The sequence below is a fragment of the Babylonia areolata genome, chromosome 24 (genome assembly GCF_041734735.1).
Source record: "Babylonia areolata isolate BAREFJ2019XMU chromosome 24, ASM4173473v1, whole genome shotgun sequence".
NCBI classification, from domain to species: domain Eukaryota; kingdom Metazoa; phylum Mollusca; class Gastropoda; order Neogastropoda; family Buccinidae; genus Babylonia; species Babylonia areolata.
This window is the reverse complement of record NC_134899.1, coordinates 6,451,149-6,468,648: the sequence shown is the minus strand read 5'-3', so window position 1 is coordinate 6,468,648 and position 17,500 is coordinate 6,451,149. Positions and strand designations below refer to the sequence as shown.

At 43.2% G+C, this 17,500-nt stretch overlaps 1 protein-coding gene across 1 annotated transcript in view; it reads left to right on the top strand.

Moving 5' to 3' along the window:
* LOC143298483 (cytoplasmic dynein 2 heavy chain 1-like) overlaps window positions 1-17,500 on the top strand; it is a 129,981-nt gene that overhangs the window by 48,567 nt on the left and 63,914 nt on the right. The window contains 12 exon segments of the mRNA XM_076611294.1: window positions 735-874; window positions 1,379-1,680; window positions 2,040-2,263; window positions 2,872-2,978; window positions 3,954-4,168; window positions 4,855-5,031; window positions 5,575-5,662; window positions 6,693-6,900; window positions 8,914-9,043; window positions 10,525-10,680; window positions 11,906-12,004; window positions 15,091-15,111. Coding sequence (XP_076467409.1) covers window positions 735-874; window positions 1,379-1,680; window positions 2,040-2,263; window positions 2,872-2,978; window positions 3,954-4,168; window positions 4,855-5,031; window positions 5,575-5,662; window positions 6,693-6,900; window positions 8,914-9,043; window positions 10,525-10,680; window positions 11,906-12,004; window positions 15,091-15,111 — 1,867 coding nt within the window.

The following is a 17,500-nucleotide window of genomic DNA, read 5'->3' as shown; positions in this document are numbered from 1 at the left end:
TGGATAGGTGGGTCAGTGTGTGTGCACGCATTTACATGTGTGTGTGTGTGTGTGGTGTGCGTGTGCATATATATGTGTGTGGGAGGGGGAATGGGGGAGAGGTGCGTGGTGAGTGGGTGGAGGTGGTTGGGAGTGTGTGTTTATGTGTGATTGTGTGATAGGCTTTGTCTTCATGGTCAGTGTGTGTTGTCTGAAGATTGCATGATGATAATAATAGCAATGAAATGATACTTCTACTTATGACAATAATACTAAGAAGAAGAACAACAGTAATGATAATAATAATAACAGTAATGATAATGATAACAATAATAATGATAATAATAGTAATGATAATGATATTGAGAATGATGATAATAATAATAAGATGATGATGATGATGATAACAGTAATGATGACAGTGACTATGATGACAATGGTAATGATGATGACAACGACAACAGTCATAACAATGACAGTGATAAGAAGAAATACAAAAAAAAAAAAAAAAAGAAGAGGAATGATAATGATGATAATGATAATGATAATTATAGTAATAATAACACAGACTGATGCTGACATCTCCCAGACAGGGACCTCCTGCAGTTCACAATGAAAGTTATACACACATACCAGTACATACATATTCATCCCAGTACAGCTAATGCTTCTGTTCATCTCACATTTTTTCTGACAGGTTGTGTTCACAGTGCATGACATGTGCTGATTTGCCTTGCAACTGTTTGGTGCGGCAGGTACTACCTGGTGAAGAACGGCATGTGCCACATCCGCATGGTGGATGCAGAGTTTGAATACACCTATGAATACCAGGGCAACGCTCCCAAGCTGGTGCACACCCCTCTGACTGACAAGTGCTACCTCACGCTCACCCAGGGTACGTGCACTGGTCGCCACATTGTTCTCTGTGTGTGTGTGTGTGTGTGTGTGTATGTGTGTGTGTGTGTGTTCAGTTGTTTGATGATGGTGGTGGTTGTGTCATACTTTTGCTTGCTTGTATGTTTTGTCATAATTGTTGTTATTTGTGTTGTTGTTGTAGTTGTTTTGGTTATTTGCCCATGTATAATGTGTGCATGCGTACGTACGTGTATGTGTGTGAGCGTGTGTGTGTGTATGATTTTTGTTATTGTTGTTGTTTTTTCTTTTCTTTTATTTTTTGTTTAGTTTTTTTTTTGTATGGGAGTGGGTGGTGGGGTGTCTTTTTTTCTTTTTTATCTTCGTTTGGTCATGTTTAATATCTATTTTTTGTTCATTATTTTTTTTAAATGGGTAAAAGGAAAATAAATCTTGAATCTTGGAGAAAAAAAAATCATTATTATTATCATTATTGTGATTATCATCACTACTTCACGTTGGTGTTCTGATTCACATCCACCGGCAGGCATGCAGATGGGCTTTGGAGGTAACCCCTACGGGCCAGCAGGCACGGGGAAGACAGAGTCAGTCAAGGCCCTGGGCGGCCTGTTTGGACGGCAGGTGCTGGTCTTCAACTGTGACGAGGGCATCGACGTGCAGTCCATGGGCCGCATCTTTGTGGGGCTGGTGAAGTGCGGGGCGTGGGGGTGCTTTGACGAGTTCAACCGGCTGGAGGAGGCGGTGCTGTCGGCCGTGTCCATGCAGATCCAGACCATCCAGGACGCCATCAAGGCCAGGGAGCCCATGCTGGAGCTGCTTGGAAAGACTGTGAGTGGGTGCTCTGCCTCCATCTTTTTGTTGGTGGTGATGCTGTTTCTTTGCTAGTTGCTGCTTTCCATCTCTAGCGATAAGTTTTGGAAGATTTTTTGTTGTTGTTTTTTATAACAATTTGCATGCATTCTCTTTTATTTTGGGCAAGTCTTTTCTTTTTTAACTATTTGCTTGCTTTCTTCCATGTCCTGTTTTATTTAGGGTTACTATTATTTCAGGTTTTTTTTACTGTTTGCGTGATTCTTCCATGTCCATGATGACAATGGCCCCCAGACTGGTGCTGCAGCATACCTGATCCTGATGGTGATCATGGTGATCCAGGTCTTCAGCACACGTCATTGGGTGTTTGATTGCAGGTGGACATCGACCATAACTCCGGCATCTTCATCACCATGAACCCTGCAGGCAAAGGGTACGGGGGCCGCTCCAAGCTGCCTGACAACCTGAAGCAGCTGTTCCGCCCTGTGGCCATGTCCAAGCCCGACAACGACCTCATCGCTGAGGTCATCCTCTACTCAGAGGGCTTCAAGGCCGCCAAGAGCTTGGGGCGCAAGCTGGTGGCTGTGTTCAACCTGTCCAAGTGGGTGCAGTTTGCATGTTGCGCTTTCAAGGAGGTGTCAAAGGGTGTGGAATGATCCATATTTGCTACACCTCTTCTGCTGTGGAGAGACAAAGAAAACAAAAGGATCCGACGCCTGACCTGATAAGCCGAACATGCTGGTCAGGTCTTAGTTTGAGTTCACTTTGGCAGTGCACTGCTGAGCATGGATTGTTGACCAGTGAGCAGGCATGTTGATCAGTGTTACTGTCAGAGGGACTGTGAACATGATCCACATGTGTATGTAGATAGAAAGACAGACAGACAGATTGATTGATTGATTTGCTGATTGATTGATTGATCAATCAATCAGTACGTAATGAAAGAGCATGTGATGTGTATTTGAGTGCATAAACAAATCAGAAATAGGTGTATGTGGGATCACCAATTCAGCAATTGGCAAATTAGAAGTAGATGAATTTGGATCACCATTTGAGTGATAGGCAAAGTGGGAATAGATGAATTGGGAACACCTGTTGAGTGATAGGCAAAGTGGGAATAGATTAATTGCGACCACCAGTTGAGCGATAGGCGAAGTGGGACGAGGTGCGTGAGGGTGACGGGGATGATGGACTGTGTGGTGTGTGCAGAGAACTGCTGTCCCCCCAGCAGCACTACGACTGGGGCCTGCGAGCCCTCAAGACCATCCTCAGGGGATGCGGCACCCTGCTGGAGACCGCCAAGAAAAACCCTGACAGTAAATAGCCTGGTGTTTTTGTTTTATTCTTCTGCTTCCCTTATTTAACTTTCATACCTTGTGTGTGTGCGTGTGTGTGTGTGTGTGTGTGTGTGTGTGTGCTTGAGTGTGTATACATGTGTGTTTTTTTTCCTTTTTTTTATCATTCTTGCTGCATTACTGTTTGTTGTTGATTTAGATACACGTTTTTTTTTAAATTGTATTGTTCCTTTGGGGTTTATTTTTTGATGTCTTTTATGCATATGAGTAGGGAAGAGTTTGAATGGTGAGACTGGTGTAATTCATCCTATATTTTTCTTCTTCTGCATTGTTTTGTGCTGTTCTATGAAACATGCCGTATCTGAAGCAACAACAAAAAGCTTGTGTTTAAGGCGCAGGGGGCCAAGGTTTAGCAGGACAAAATATTGCCCCATAAGCTGAAAATGACAGTATGCATTTTCTGAATTAATCATTTTCTGCCTTGCCCCCTCCAGTCAAAGTTGACTTTTCAGCCTCTCCCCCCTCCCTTCAGTCAGAGTGGACTAACCCTATTCTACCTTCCCCTCTTCCAGTCAAAGTGGACTAACCCTTTTTTTCATTCCCCTCTTCCAGTCAAAATTGGACTAACCCTTTTCTACCCCCCCCCCCCAGCCCCCTGTCAAAGTGGACTTACCCATTTCTACCTTCCCCTCTTCCAGTCAAAGTGGACTGACCCTTTTCTACCTTCCCCCCTCTTCCAGTCAAAGTGGACTAACCCTTTTCTACCCCCCCCCCCCAAGTCAAAGTGGACTAACCCTTTTCTACCTACTCTCACTTTCAGTCAAAGTGGACTAACCCTTCTCTACCTACCTCTTCTTCAATGTGGACTAACCCTTTTCTAACCCCCCCCCCCCTTTTCCAGTCAGAGTGGACTAACCCTTTTCTACATTGCCCCCCCCCCCCTCCCCTCCCCCCCAGTCAAGGTGGACTAACTCTTTTCTGTCTTGCCCTCTCTAGTCAAAGTGGACTCAGCACTGGAGAGCAAGCTGGTGGTGCAGTCATTGCGCATCAACACGCTGTCCAAGCTGACCTTCTCTGATAGTGCTCGCTTTGACGGCTTGCTGAAGGACGTCTTTCCCGGTGTGGAGTTCAAGGACATTGAGTACGAGGCTCTGGCGGAGGCCATCAGGACTGTGTGCAGGGAGTCCAACCTGGCTGTCAACGAAAGCCAGGTGGGTGGCCCTTGTGACGTGATGTGTGGTGCTGTCATCTTGCTCATGACAGCACAAATTCAGACCACAAGAGGCGTCTGCTAGTATATAGCAATTACTGATGGAGCAAGGTGGCAGAATGGTGAAGATGCTTATACGCCAATACAGTGTCTGTGAGAGTCTGGGTTTGCATCTCGCTCTCGCCCATTCTCCCAATTATGACTGGAAAATCAAACTTAGTGTCTTGTCATTGGGATGAGACAGTAAACTGAGGTCCCATGCGTTGCACGCACTTGGCACACTGAAAAAGAACCCATGGCAACAAAAGGTTGTCCTCTGGCAAAATTCTGATTAAGAAATCCACTCTGATAAGTACACAAATATATGTGCATGCACTCAAGGCCTGACAAGTGCATTGGGTTATTGCAAGTTTTATAATTTTATGTTCTCGAGGCTTGTAAATCTTTTAGCATTTGGATGGTGTTGGAAATATTTATTTACTGTTACCGACTAGCAATTTCTAATGACTTGGAAAGAACAATTGATGAAATTGATCACCATTTCATTCAAATCACAAATGAGTCAGGTGAAAGAGGAAAGTTATGTACAATGGTGTGCTGTGAGTGGTGTGTGGTGGGGTCAGGTGAAAGAGGTAAGGTGTGTACTGTGCACTGTGTGATGTGAACCGTGTTGTGCTGTGTGTGCAGGTGAAGAAGGCCCTGGAGCTGTTTGAACAGCTGCGACAGCGGATGGGGGTGGTGGTGGTGGGGCCCAGCGGGTCTGGCAAGACCACCCTGTGGAGGGTGCTGCGGCAGGCCATGCTGAAGACCGGCAGGCAGGTCAAGGAGTACGTCATGAACCCCAAGGCCATGCCCAGACAGCAGGTACCTCACCTGGGGCAGGGTTGGGGTCGGGGGGTGTAGGGGGGTGGGGTGATGGTGTGGCTGTTTACGGGTGTGTGTGTGGGGGGGGGTATGTGCTGGATGGAGTGTGTGTGTGTGTGTGTGTGTGTTGGATGGATGTGTTGGGGGTTGGTGTGAGTGTGAGAAGGGTTGTGTGTGTGTGTGTGTGTGTGTGTGTGAGTGATGTTTCACTGCTCTAAGATAGTGTTTTATTGAGTTGGTATGATGGTGATGATAATGATCGTTTTCGTTATTGTTGTTCTTCTTATTATTATTATTATTATTTGCATTTTATTTATTTGTTTGTTTAAATTGATGTTATTGTTATGATTATTGTTATCATTATTGATATTATCATTATCATTATTAGTTAATGTTTTTATTATTGTTATCATTATTGATATTATCATTATCATTATTATTATTAGTTAATGTTTTTATTATTGTTGTTGTAGTAGTTCATGTTTTATTGTTGAGGTTATAATATCATCACTGTCATCATTATCACTATCATTGTTCTTGCAGCTGCTGGGTCAGATAGACATGGACACACGTGAGTGGACAGACGGAGTGCTGACCTACAGCGCCAGACAGGTGGTCAAGGAACCCATAGGTAAGTCTGTGCTAGATGCACTGGGCGTCATACTCTTTAAAACATCACGTTGTGTGTCTCTTAAGCTTTGTGATCTTGTTGTATTATAGTACGTTTTTTAGTCAACGGATTTCTCTGTGCGAAATTCAGGCTGTAAGGAATCCATTGAAAAGTCTGCATGATACAGTGGGCATCCTTTTCTTTAAAACAACACTTTGTCTGTCTCTTAGGCTTTGTGGTCTTATATTGTAGTACTTTTTTTGTCAGCAGGTTTCTGTGTGTGAAATTGGGGCTGCTCCCCCCAGGGACAGAGCATTGCCACAGTGCAGTGTCACACCAATCAATTTTTCCTTCTTTCTGTTTGCAAAGTGTGCTGCTGTTCCTTTTTCTATCTAAGCAGATTTTTTTCAACAGAATTTTTGCCAGGGACAACCCATCTGTTGCCGTGGGTTCTTTTTACAGGCGCTAAGTGCATGCTGCACCCAGGACCTTGGTTCATCGTCTCATCTGAAAGACTAGCACTCAGACCACCACTGAAGGTCCAGTGGAAGAGGGAGTGAAAATCCTGGTCAATATGTGGGAGTCAAGCCCATGGTTCCCCCTTGTTGGACGCATTACTAATAGGTCACTGCTACACAATTATGTCGTTCAGCCATGACGTTCTTGAAGAATGTGGTTCTTGTTTGTAATGTATTGTACTGTACTGTTCTGTACTGTACTGTACTGTACTGTACTGCACTGCATCATATCATATTGTATTGTATTGTGTTGTGTTGTAAATTACGCTGGCTTCCAATATCTGAAAGAATAAAGTTTTAAAAAAAACTTGCATATGTTTCAGTTCATTGAATGGTTCTGCGGTGTGTGAGTCTCAAATCATGAGAGCTTTGAAAACAGTACTTTTCGCTAGTTTGTATCTTAATATTTCTATTTTATTCCTGTGTTTTATGCATACCAGATGTATTTTTAAATGCACTTAGAGCCACAGGTTAAGTTCTATGTAAATGCACATTGATGTATATATATATATATATCTTTTATCCTGTTTCAGAGGTGCAGTCATGGATCGTGTGTGACGGCGACATCGACCCAGAGTGGGTGGAGTCTCTCAACTCCGTCCTGGATGACAACCGCTTGCTGACCATGCCCTCAGGGGAGAGAATCCAGTTTGGTCCCAACGTCAACTTCCTGTTCGAAACCCATGACCTGAGCTGTGCCTCTCCAGCCACCATCTCCCGCATGGGCATGATCTTCTTGAGGTGGGTCTGGAAAAGCAGCCTTGGGAAGGGGGTGGTGGTTGGGGGGACAGTGGGATGGACAGAGAATGTTACGGACAGAGGGCAGCCACAATATTCAAGTGGTCAGAGCGTTGCATCTTTGATCTCGGTATTGCCATGGGTTAGGTTAATTTAGGGTGGAGATTTTTCTGAGTTCCCAGGTCAGCATACGTGCAGGTTCCTTGATCCCCTTTGTGTGTGTTCATAGGCAAGAGATCAAACATGCATGGTAAAGGTCCTGTAACTCAGTGTTTGGTGGGTTGTGGAAAGACAAACATAGCCTGCATGTACGCCTCTGTAAATCGGGGTATTGCTGCCTACATGGCAGAGCTTTTGGGACAGAGGAGAGGGCTGGGAGGTAGGTGATCAGTTTTACTTTTGGGATTATCGGCTTTAGTGGTGTGATGAGTGTGTCAGCGTATGTGCCCACATTTAATAGTAAGTTTAGTGTTGTTTAAACATGAGTTTAGTTGTAAGGCCAGTTGATCTGGCTGTGATCGTCTCTTCTCTATATTTGGCACATTCTGTCATATACGTATTAAATGAATCCTGAAAACAAACAGCTAAATTCCATTCTTTCATCCTGACCAGGTGATATCAGCTTTACACCAGTTTTCAGAGCACAAGAGATACATGCTGGAGCTATCCAATGTTTGTGTGAAGAAAATGCATAGAACCAGAAGAATCTTTGGCAGGAATGCTAAATTATGCCGGTGAAAATGAGGGATATTGCATTATCCACACTTGCGTTACGTACACTCCTTACCGTATATTTACTCCTTTTTGTGAAAATGATGTTCTTTTTGCTGGCCCATCATGTGCAATATATTTCAGTAGTGTTACCCTCATGCTGCTCATTTCAAGTTCCACCATACACCGCCTCAACCAAGTTCATCAGCTGCAATCTCAGCTGTCGGCGCTCCACATGTAACAATCAATGCTAGGTCAATAGGTGGCCACACACCAAAGGAGACCATGCACTGCTGCTGAGTCACTTCATGAAACAATTTTTTTTTTCTTCTTTTTTGGAGGGCATTTTGTGATGACAATGCTGCAGTAGGGGTACATGTTGGTTTTTGACCACTTTACAAGGCTGTACTCTCATGATATATCCCAGTGTCAAACAGGCTGAGGGACACAGACATCTGTGGTGTTGGTCAGGAAATTTGACCAACACTCACAAAGACACATCCATAAGGTGAATGACCGTTGACTGTGTGGTCCCAGTCTCTTCAACATCAGTCCATAGCACACTGAGCTCTGGGTAGGAGCTGGTCACAGGCCCCCAAAATACACGTCTGATGGGGTTTGAAACAGTGTTCTGCAGTCAGTCAGTCTGTGACGTTAACCACTCCATCATGGCAGTCGGTAAAGAAGGAAAAGAATGACATTTGGTTTCAGTACATTTGGTTTCAGTACTGAAACCATAAACAGTGTGTGTAATTATTTTATGTGTGTGTGTTTGTTTGTGTATGTGTGCATGTGTGTTTGTGTGTGCGTGTGTGTGTGTGCGCGCCCGCGCATGTGTATGTGTGTGTGTGTGTGTGTCTGTCTGTCTGTCTGTCTGTGTATTGTGTATGTGTGTGTTAATGTCTCTGTGTGTTGTGTGTGTGTGCAATTGTGTGTGTTCTGTGTCTGTGTTTGTATATCTCTGTGTGTGTGTGTGTGTGTGTGTTGTGTTTGTGAGTGTCTGTCTGTCTGTCTGTGTGTATGTGTTGTGTTGTTGTTGTTTGTGTGTGTGTGTGTGTGTGTTGTGTATATGTGTGTCTGTCTATGTGTATGTGTTGTGTGTGTGTGTGTGTGGTTTGGTGTGGTGTGCATGCATCTGTGTGTGTGTGTGTGTATGTGTGTGGTGTGTGTGCATGCATCTGTGTGTGTGCGTGTGTGTGGTGTGATATGGTGTGCATGCATCTCTGTGTGTGTGTGTGTGTGGTGTGGTGTGGTGTGGTGTGGTGTGCATGCATCTATGTGTGTGTGTGTGTGTGTGTACACCAGTGACGAGGACGTGGACGTGAAGGGCCTGGTGGGGGCGTGGCTGAACACCCTGCCCCAGCAGGAGCAGCAGGTGCTGGGGGGATGGATCGAGGACTACTTCTTCCAGGCTCTGGCCTGGGTCCTCAAGCAGGTACCTCCACCGGTCTTCCTCTCTTGCTCTTCATGTTATCATACGTGTGTGTGTGTGTGTTGTTTGCTGGGTACAGCTTGATGTGTGGTGTAGGTTGTAATGTGTTTTGTAAAGCACCTGGAGCAGTTATTGTTATTATTATTGTTATCATCATTATTTTTACACAAAGTACTACACACACACACACACACACACACACACACACACAGACATGCGCACGCACACACACACACACAAACACACACACACACACACACACACACACACACACACACACACACACACACACTCCTCCCTACCACCACCATTTTTAATGATAGCATGGTATTTTCTTTGCTTGTAAATTTGAGAGAAAGAATTATGAAATGGAAGTTTCCTTTGGAAATTGTTGTTGGATTTTTAGGTTATTTGTGGGTCTTCTTTTGCTGTAGGTTTTCTTCTTATTTTTTGTAATTTTTTTTGTTTTTTTGACTGTATTTACATGTCATTACTACTACTACTTCTATCATTACTACTTACCACTACTACAAGTGCTACAACTGCTGCTAACTTATCGTTATTGAGCTTTTACCTGACAACCAGAAGGATCAAATCACATTACAGGAAGACATTCAAATGAGCAATGTATTGTAAGACATGTTAAAATGATCAACGTTGAAAATGTATAAAAGCAGCAAGGTTGTACAGAAGAGTAATACATAAAATATGCAAATAATAGCACAATAAAACCAGATGAAAAGTATAAAGCATCAACTGAACAATTGGTAGGAAAAGTATCACACAGAATCCACATACAAGGTATATACACACAGTAGTACAGTAAAACCAGATTAGAGGCATAAATCAACAACCAAACAACTGGTTAGAAGTGTATCAAATAAAATCTTACATAAACATACAAAGATAACTTCATACAATGCTGAGGGCTGTTGCTGATGATACGGATACTTATATAGAGTCATTTGCACAACAGGCTGGCAACCTGGGTTGAGCCGACTTACAACTGCTGTTGGGCGCTCATCATTCATTTCTTGTGTCATTCAATCAGGTTTCAGTCACTCACACTTACACACTCATGTAACATTTTATGTGTGGCTTATGACCATTTAAAGACAGTTCTACAGGGAACGCTAGAGGGTGGTAGGCGAAGAGGGAGGCAAGCCAAATGCTGGATGGACAACATCAAGGAATGGACCAATATGGATAGCGCTACGCTGATACGACAGGCAGAAGATAGAACCGGATGGCGTCGTCTGACTACGGAATCGTCCCTCATGTCTCCTCTACGCCCGTCCCGGGCAGGAGAATGAATGGAATGGAATGGAATATGACCATTTTGCTCATTTACTCCACAATGTAGGCAACCATACTTTATTTTTCGGGGGGGGTGCATGCTGGGTACGCTCTTGTAACCAAAACCCACCTAACGCCGACGTGGATAACAGGATCTTTAACGTGTGTGTACACACACTTTTGAACAGAATGACCTGGTGGTGGAGACCAGCCTGGTGGGGGTGGTGAACAACGGACTGTCCCACCTGCACCACATCAAGAACAAGGCGCACTTCACCGTCTGCCTCATCCATGGGCTGGGGGGAAACCTGCCAGAAAACTCCCGTGAAGTCTTTGCTAAAGAGGTCAGTCAGTCCATGATGTCTTTGTTATAGAGGTCAGTCAGTCTGTGAAGTCTGTGCTAAAGAGGTCAGTCAGTCTGTGAAGTCTGTGCTAAAGAGGTCAGTCTGTCCGTGAAGTCTGTGCTAAAGAGGTCAGTCAGTCCGTGAAGTCTTTGTTATAGAGGTCAGTCAGTCCATGAAGTCTTTGCTAAAGAGGTCAGTCAGTCCGTGAAGTCTTTGTTATAGAGGTCAGTCAGTCCATGAAGTCTTTGTTATAGAGGTCAGTCCCTCCCTCAAGTCTTTGCTAAAGAGCTCAGTCAGTCCCTCAAGTCTTTGCTAAAGAGGTCAGTCAGTCCATGAAGTCTTTGCAAAAGAGGTCAGTCAGTCTGTGAACTCTTCGCTAAAGAGGTCAGTCAGGAGGTTTTGTGTGTGTGTGTTAGTGTGTGTGTTAGTGTGTATGTGTTTGTATGTGTGTGTAGTCTTGATGTGTGCACAAAAGTAACAAACTTTCTTCTTCCACTTGTTCTGTCACTTTGACACAGGCACTCACACATGCATGCATGCATGCACATAAACACTAACACTCACACTCACACACACAGACACACACAGATTCACACTCATATATCTGTGTGTGTGTGTGTGTGTGTGTGTGTGTGTGTGTGTGTGTGTGTGTGTGTGTGTGTGTGTGCATGCATACGAGTGTGCTCATGTGTGCGTATACATATAGTTGTATGTGAGACACAACACACACATGCAAAACCTTTCTCACAAAAACAACAACACAACAACAACAAATATATATATATATACACATAGTTTGTGTGTGTATGTGTGTGTGCACGAGTACGCTCATGAAGTATGCGCATGCATATAGTGACTGTGTGTGTGTCTAGGTGACAGAACACACACACACAATAAACACACTTTCATTCACTTTATTCAGTGTATGTACACCAAACAGGAAAATTTATCTTCCCAGTCCTTTTCAGCACCCTAGTCAAAAAAAACAAAAAAGAAAGAAAGAAGAAAAGAAAGAAAATGAAAGAAACCAAACAAACTGTAGCCCATTCAGCCTGTGCAAAAAGAGTGTGTGTATGAGATCTTGTGTGTGGGCATGCCATGAACGCATAAATTTGTTTGTGTGATGGTGTGTGCGTGCCTGCACTCATTATGTGTGCACATACATATAGTGTCGGTGAGTGTGTCCAAGTGACAGAACTTGCAGAAGACGATGTTTGTGTCACAGGTGTTTTCCTGGACAGGGGAGCAGCCGCCAGACCGTAACCGCCCCCTGGACGCCTATTACGACGATAACCTGGGTCGGCTGATGACCTACAGCATGGAGGTCAGTGAGGTCACGGCCACTCGCTGTCTGCTGCAGTTTGTCTCATCTTTGTCACTGTCTTTCTCTGGGCTCCCTGTGAAACAGTTCATCTGTCTTTCTCTGGGCTCCCTGTGAATCCATCTGTCTTTCTCTGGGCTCCCTGTGAATCCATCTGTCTTTCTCTGGGCTCCCTGTGAATCCATCTGTCTTTCTCTGGGCTCCCTGTGAATCCATCTGTCTTTCTCTGGTCTCCCTGTGAAACAGTCCATCTGTCTTTCTCTGGGCTCCCTGTGAATCCATCTGTCTTTCTCTGGGCTCCCTGTGAAACAGTCCATCTGTCTTTCTCTGGTCTCCCTGTGAATCCATCTGTCTTTCTCTGGGCTCCCTGTGAAACAGTCCATCTGTCTTTCTCTGGGCTCCCTGTGAAACAGTCCATCTGTCTTTCTCTGGTCTCCCTGTGAAACAGTCCTTTCTATTCCTCTGGGCTCCCTGTGAAACAGTCCATCTGTCTTTCTCTGGTCTCCCTGTGAAACAGTCCATCTGTCTTTCTCTGGTCTCCCTGTGAAACAGTCCATCTGTCTTTCTCTGGTCTCCCTGTGAAACAGTCCATCTGTCTTTCTCTGGTCTCCCTGTGAAACAGTCCATCTGTCTTTCTCTGGTCTCCCTGTGAAACAGTCCTTTCTATTCCTCTGGACTCCCTGTGAAACAGTCCATCTGTCTTTCTCTGGTCTCCCTGTGAAACAGTCCTTTCTATTCCTCTGGACTCCCTGTGAAACAGTCCATCTGTCTTTCTCTGGTCTCCCTGTGAAACAGTCCATCTGTCTTTCTCTGGTCTCCCTGTGAAACAGTCCTTTCTATTCCTCTGGACTCCCTGTGAATCCATCTGTCTTTCTCTGGGCTCCCTGTGAAACAGTCCATCTGTCTTTCTCAGGGCTCCCTGTGAAACAGTCCAACTGTCTTTCTCTGGGCTCCCTGTGAAACAGTCCATCTGTCTTTCTCTGGGCTCCCTGTGAAACAGTCCATCTGTCTTTCTCTGGTCTCCCTGTGAAACAGTTCATCTGTCTTTCGATATCTCTGGTCTCCCTGTGAAACAGTCCATCTGTCTTTCGATATCTCTGGTCTCCCTGTGAAACAGTCCAACTGTCTTTCTCAGGGCTCCCTGTGAAACAGTCCATCTGTCTTTCTCTGGGCTCCCTATGAAACAGTCCATCTGCCTTTCGATATCTCTGGGCTCCTTGTGAAACAGCCCATCTGCCTTGTTTGCTGAATTCCACCTGTCACTGTATCTCTGTCACTGTCCTCGTTGTCTGCTGAATTCCACCTGTCATTGTATCTCTGTCACTGTCCTCATTGTTTGCTGAATTCCATCTGTCACTGTATCTCTGTCACTGTCCTCGTTGTCTGCTGAATTCCACCTGTCATTGTATCTCTGTCACTGTCCTCATTGTTTGCTGAATTCTACCTGTCATTGTATCTCTGTCACTGTCATCATTATTTGTTGAATTCCACCTGTCATTATATCTCTGTCACTGTCCTCATTGTTTGCTGAATTCCACCTGTCATTGTATCTCTGTCACTGTCCTCATTGTTTGCTGAATTCCACCTGTTACTGTATCTCTGTCACTGTCCTCATTGTTTGCTGAATTCCACCTGTCACTATATCTCTGTCACTGTCCTCATTATTTGCTGAATTCCACCTGTCACTATATCTCTGTCACTGTCATCATTATTTGCTTAATACCTGTCACTATTTCACTACTTTTGAAGTATAGATTTGCTGTTTGGTTTGGACCTTTTGGTGTGCTTTCACTGTTCAGCCAACTATGTTTACCTTCTGCCTCCAGTTCAGATACAGCACCTTAGGAAGAGTATGTCCTTATAAAGCGTTGGTTTCCATTTTTGATGCCTGTTGGTTTTGAGACCGTTGTTTCAACCCTTTCTTTCCATGGAAACGGTTGGTGGGTGCCAGCATTTCCCACTTATTTTTGGTTCATTGAGATATGAAAGATGAACTCAGAGAAAATAAATCCTCCTTGAATATAAAAGTTTTTTGAGGATTGAGACAGGGAGTTGGTTCAGTGAGATGAAAAAAAAAGAGGTGAAATCAGAGAAGATAAGTCCTCTTTGATAAGAAGACCTTCGTCTTATTCCCCTTTTTTATGGGTTACTTTGAGGAATAAGACAGGGAGCAGTGTTGCTGTCCTTGGAACACAAAGACACGGTTGATGAGCATTGTAATGAGAGTGTGGTGTGTTTTGATAAGAAGCCAGGAGAGAGACATGGCCGTTATATTGACAGGGGTCTGCTGAGAAGACAGACTGAAATAAGAAACTCAGTTCACCTTTGTACTGGAGACAGTTATTTTATTTTCACATGAATTCAAGCTGTGAACTTCTTGTCTAGATTTATGTGAAAAGGTTGATGCAGTTATTGTGTTTGTTTGAATTCAGGAGAACAGTCGTTGTGACTGGGTGTGTAGACATGTCAGTGTGTGTTTGTGACAAAATTTATGTGCCCACCAAAACCTGTTCAGGGCAAATGCATACTGCATTTCAATAAAGCAGTTAATACTGTGGCAAAACAAATGTTTGTATGGGGAATTAGAAGGTAAGAGTTCAGTTTGATATTCTACAGGTTGATGTCCTTAAGGTCAAGTTGCTGAGGGCTGCAGTCTTGAGGAATGGAGTGGTCAGTGTAGGACCACAGCTATACTGGAATATCATGAAGCAAAATGCTGTCATTGCCTTCTGCTGTGTGCACACAGGAGGTGAACAAGAACATAGTTCAGAATAATAATAATCTGTGAGCCGTTGAGAAGGTGAAGAGGAACCTCAGATTCTCAAATCTGATTTTTTATTTAAAAAAATTTTTTTAGATGTTCTAATAATAATAATACTGTATGATGAATATAAAGTGCACCCCGCTATGCCAAGCCCTTGAAGAGATTTGTTCAAAAGTCAGGTTAAAACAAATGATCCTACAGTTCAGTGAAAGGGAGATGTATTTATGGCTTGACTATATTGCATTCTGTGTGTTCTGTTGTTGTTTTCACATTGCCTGTTATTTCTGTTGCCGCTGACACAATTTATGTTTATTGATTTGAACAGATCAAAGCTTTTGTTGGAGGGGTATGATTTTGGTTTGCTTTATATTGCAAGTCAGTTTGCTTTGTATTGTGTTTTACGAGTAATGCATGCAGCTGTAGTGATGCATACATATATACATATAAACGATACATTTTGTGCCTTTTATAACCATTCACAGGAATTACCAGGTGTAGTTAACTTTGTCAAATCTGCATGCTGCCATGAAGGAATTTCATGTCAAATGTTCCACTGTTGCATTGCTTGTCCAGTTGTAGCAGAACATGATTAATGATGATAGACGTTACGCTCAGCTTTCTTCCATTCCTCTCTCCTTCCTCTCCTTCTTTCTCCATCCTTGCTTCCTTTTTTTTATTAAAAATCTCCTCTCACTTCCTCCCCCCCCACCCCCACTGCCCCCCACCAACCTTTCCCCCTTCACCCATGACTGCATCTCTCCTTCCCTTTTGACTGTGATATCAGGGCTCCCACTTTTCAGTGAATTCACAGATTTTTCACAAAAAAGTAGAAAGTGAGATTCAGCGAAAAACAACAACAACAACAACAAATTTCAGTGAAAAACACAATTTCAGCAAGTGGCAGCTGCAAGAGCAACTGTACTGAGTAAGTCTTATTCATTTGGAGTTAGATTTATAACTGGGAATGTTGTTACTGTGAGACACTACTGAAGCTGTGAAGGCAAAGTGCTGGTATGTATCAATGCCTGTAGATGTAATGCTGAAGGTGGCCTGTGTGAACTGTAGATTTATAATGGCAGTAAAGTGCTATAAATTTGCTCTGATTTGCATCACATTGAACCATTTTGTTTGTAAATTTCATTTCTTTTTCTTCTGGGAGAGCTTGCCTGGACCCCTACACCCCACCCCTCGCTAGAATTTCAGAGATTTTTTTATTGTTCCTCAGTGGGAGCCCTGTCTTTTCATGTTTATGGTCTGCCTCTTTATTTTGTGCACCCCTTTTCCTCCTTACCCCTCATCATACCTCCCCCCCCCCCTCCTCCTCCCCCTTCCCGTCATCAATCCCTGTGTCCCTCCCATCCCTCTTGACTGTTACATCAATGTCCTCTTTTTATGAACCTGTTTTTGTTTCTATTTCCCTTGTCTCCACTTCCCCACACCCCTTTATCTCCACCACCACCCCCCCACCACCCCCCACCCCCCATCCCCAACATCTCCCTCACTGCCTTCCATGCGCTTCCTTCATATTTAGTATTTATCAGTATCACTTATCAGTCTCGTGTATTTATGAAGATTACTTCATTTATTTATAAATATTGATTTCATTTTTTCATCAGTATCATTCTCATTTATTTATGAATATCAATCTTGTTTGTTAATGACATCAATCTCATTTATATATGAATATCACTTATTTATCTATAAATATCAGTCTCTTTTATTATATCAGTATCAGTCTCATGTATCACTTCATTTATTTATAAACATTAATTTCATTTATCTTTCAGTATCCGTCTCATTTATTTATCAACACCAATCTTGTTTGTTGATAATATTAATCTCATTTATTTATCAATATCAATTTTATTTATTCATAAATATCTATCTCATGTATTTATAAATATCAGTCTTGTTTATTGATGAATAACAAACTGCCATGTATGATTTTACCATTGAAGTAAAATGTTTGCATACTAATCAAGCATGCTTCGCTGCTGAGCTGCTGTGTAATGTGATTGGGGCTGTATAGTTGACCAGCCAGCCAGTCAGTAGGTCACTAAAGGTTAAGGCTGACTTACAGGTGAGGTAGTGATGTTCCAGATGTAGTGTTCCTGCTGATTTACTGTATTAGTCAATTGAGACGTACATAATTTTGTTTGTTCATTTGTTTTGGGCTTGTATTTTTACCATGTGATTAATTACACAAAACTCAACACAGAAATGTTCAAAGTTTAACCCCTTGTTTGCTAAACCTTGGCATGGGTTTGAAAGGCAGTCACCACTTTGCGTGTACTTGTCGGTGGTGTCAATGATTTTCCTGAACAAAAGTAATGCAGTCCAAAGAAAGACAAAGTCCAAATACAGATTGTTCACTGGCATCCTGACCTGTAAGCTCTCTCAGTGAGATGACAGTCCTTCACTGATGAGCATACTTAACAGCAGTCAAGGGGTTAAGCTCTTTGGAAAATGATTAGTCACTGTACTGCAGAAAGCAAAAAGGAAAGGTTTTCATTGTCAGTAATGTAATCTATCTGCTCCAAAATCGAGTTCACATTTTCTTTTTTTTTTTATGTACTAAGAACTGTCTTTTTCTCTCTTTATGTTGTTGTTGTTGTTATGATTGTAGTTTCTATCCATGTATTGGACCAGAGACCAGGCTTGTATAGTAACTGCTTTGTGTGTGTGCGTGTGTGTGTGTGTGTGTGCGTGCGTGCATGCATGGGTGTGTGTGTGAG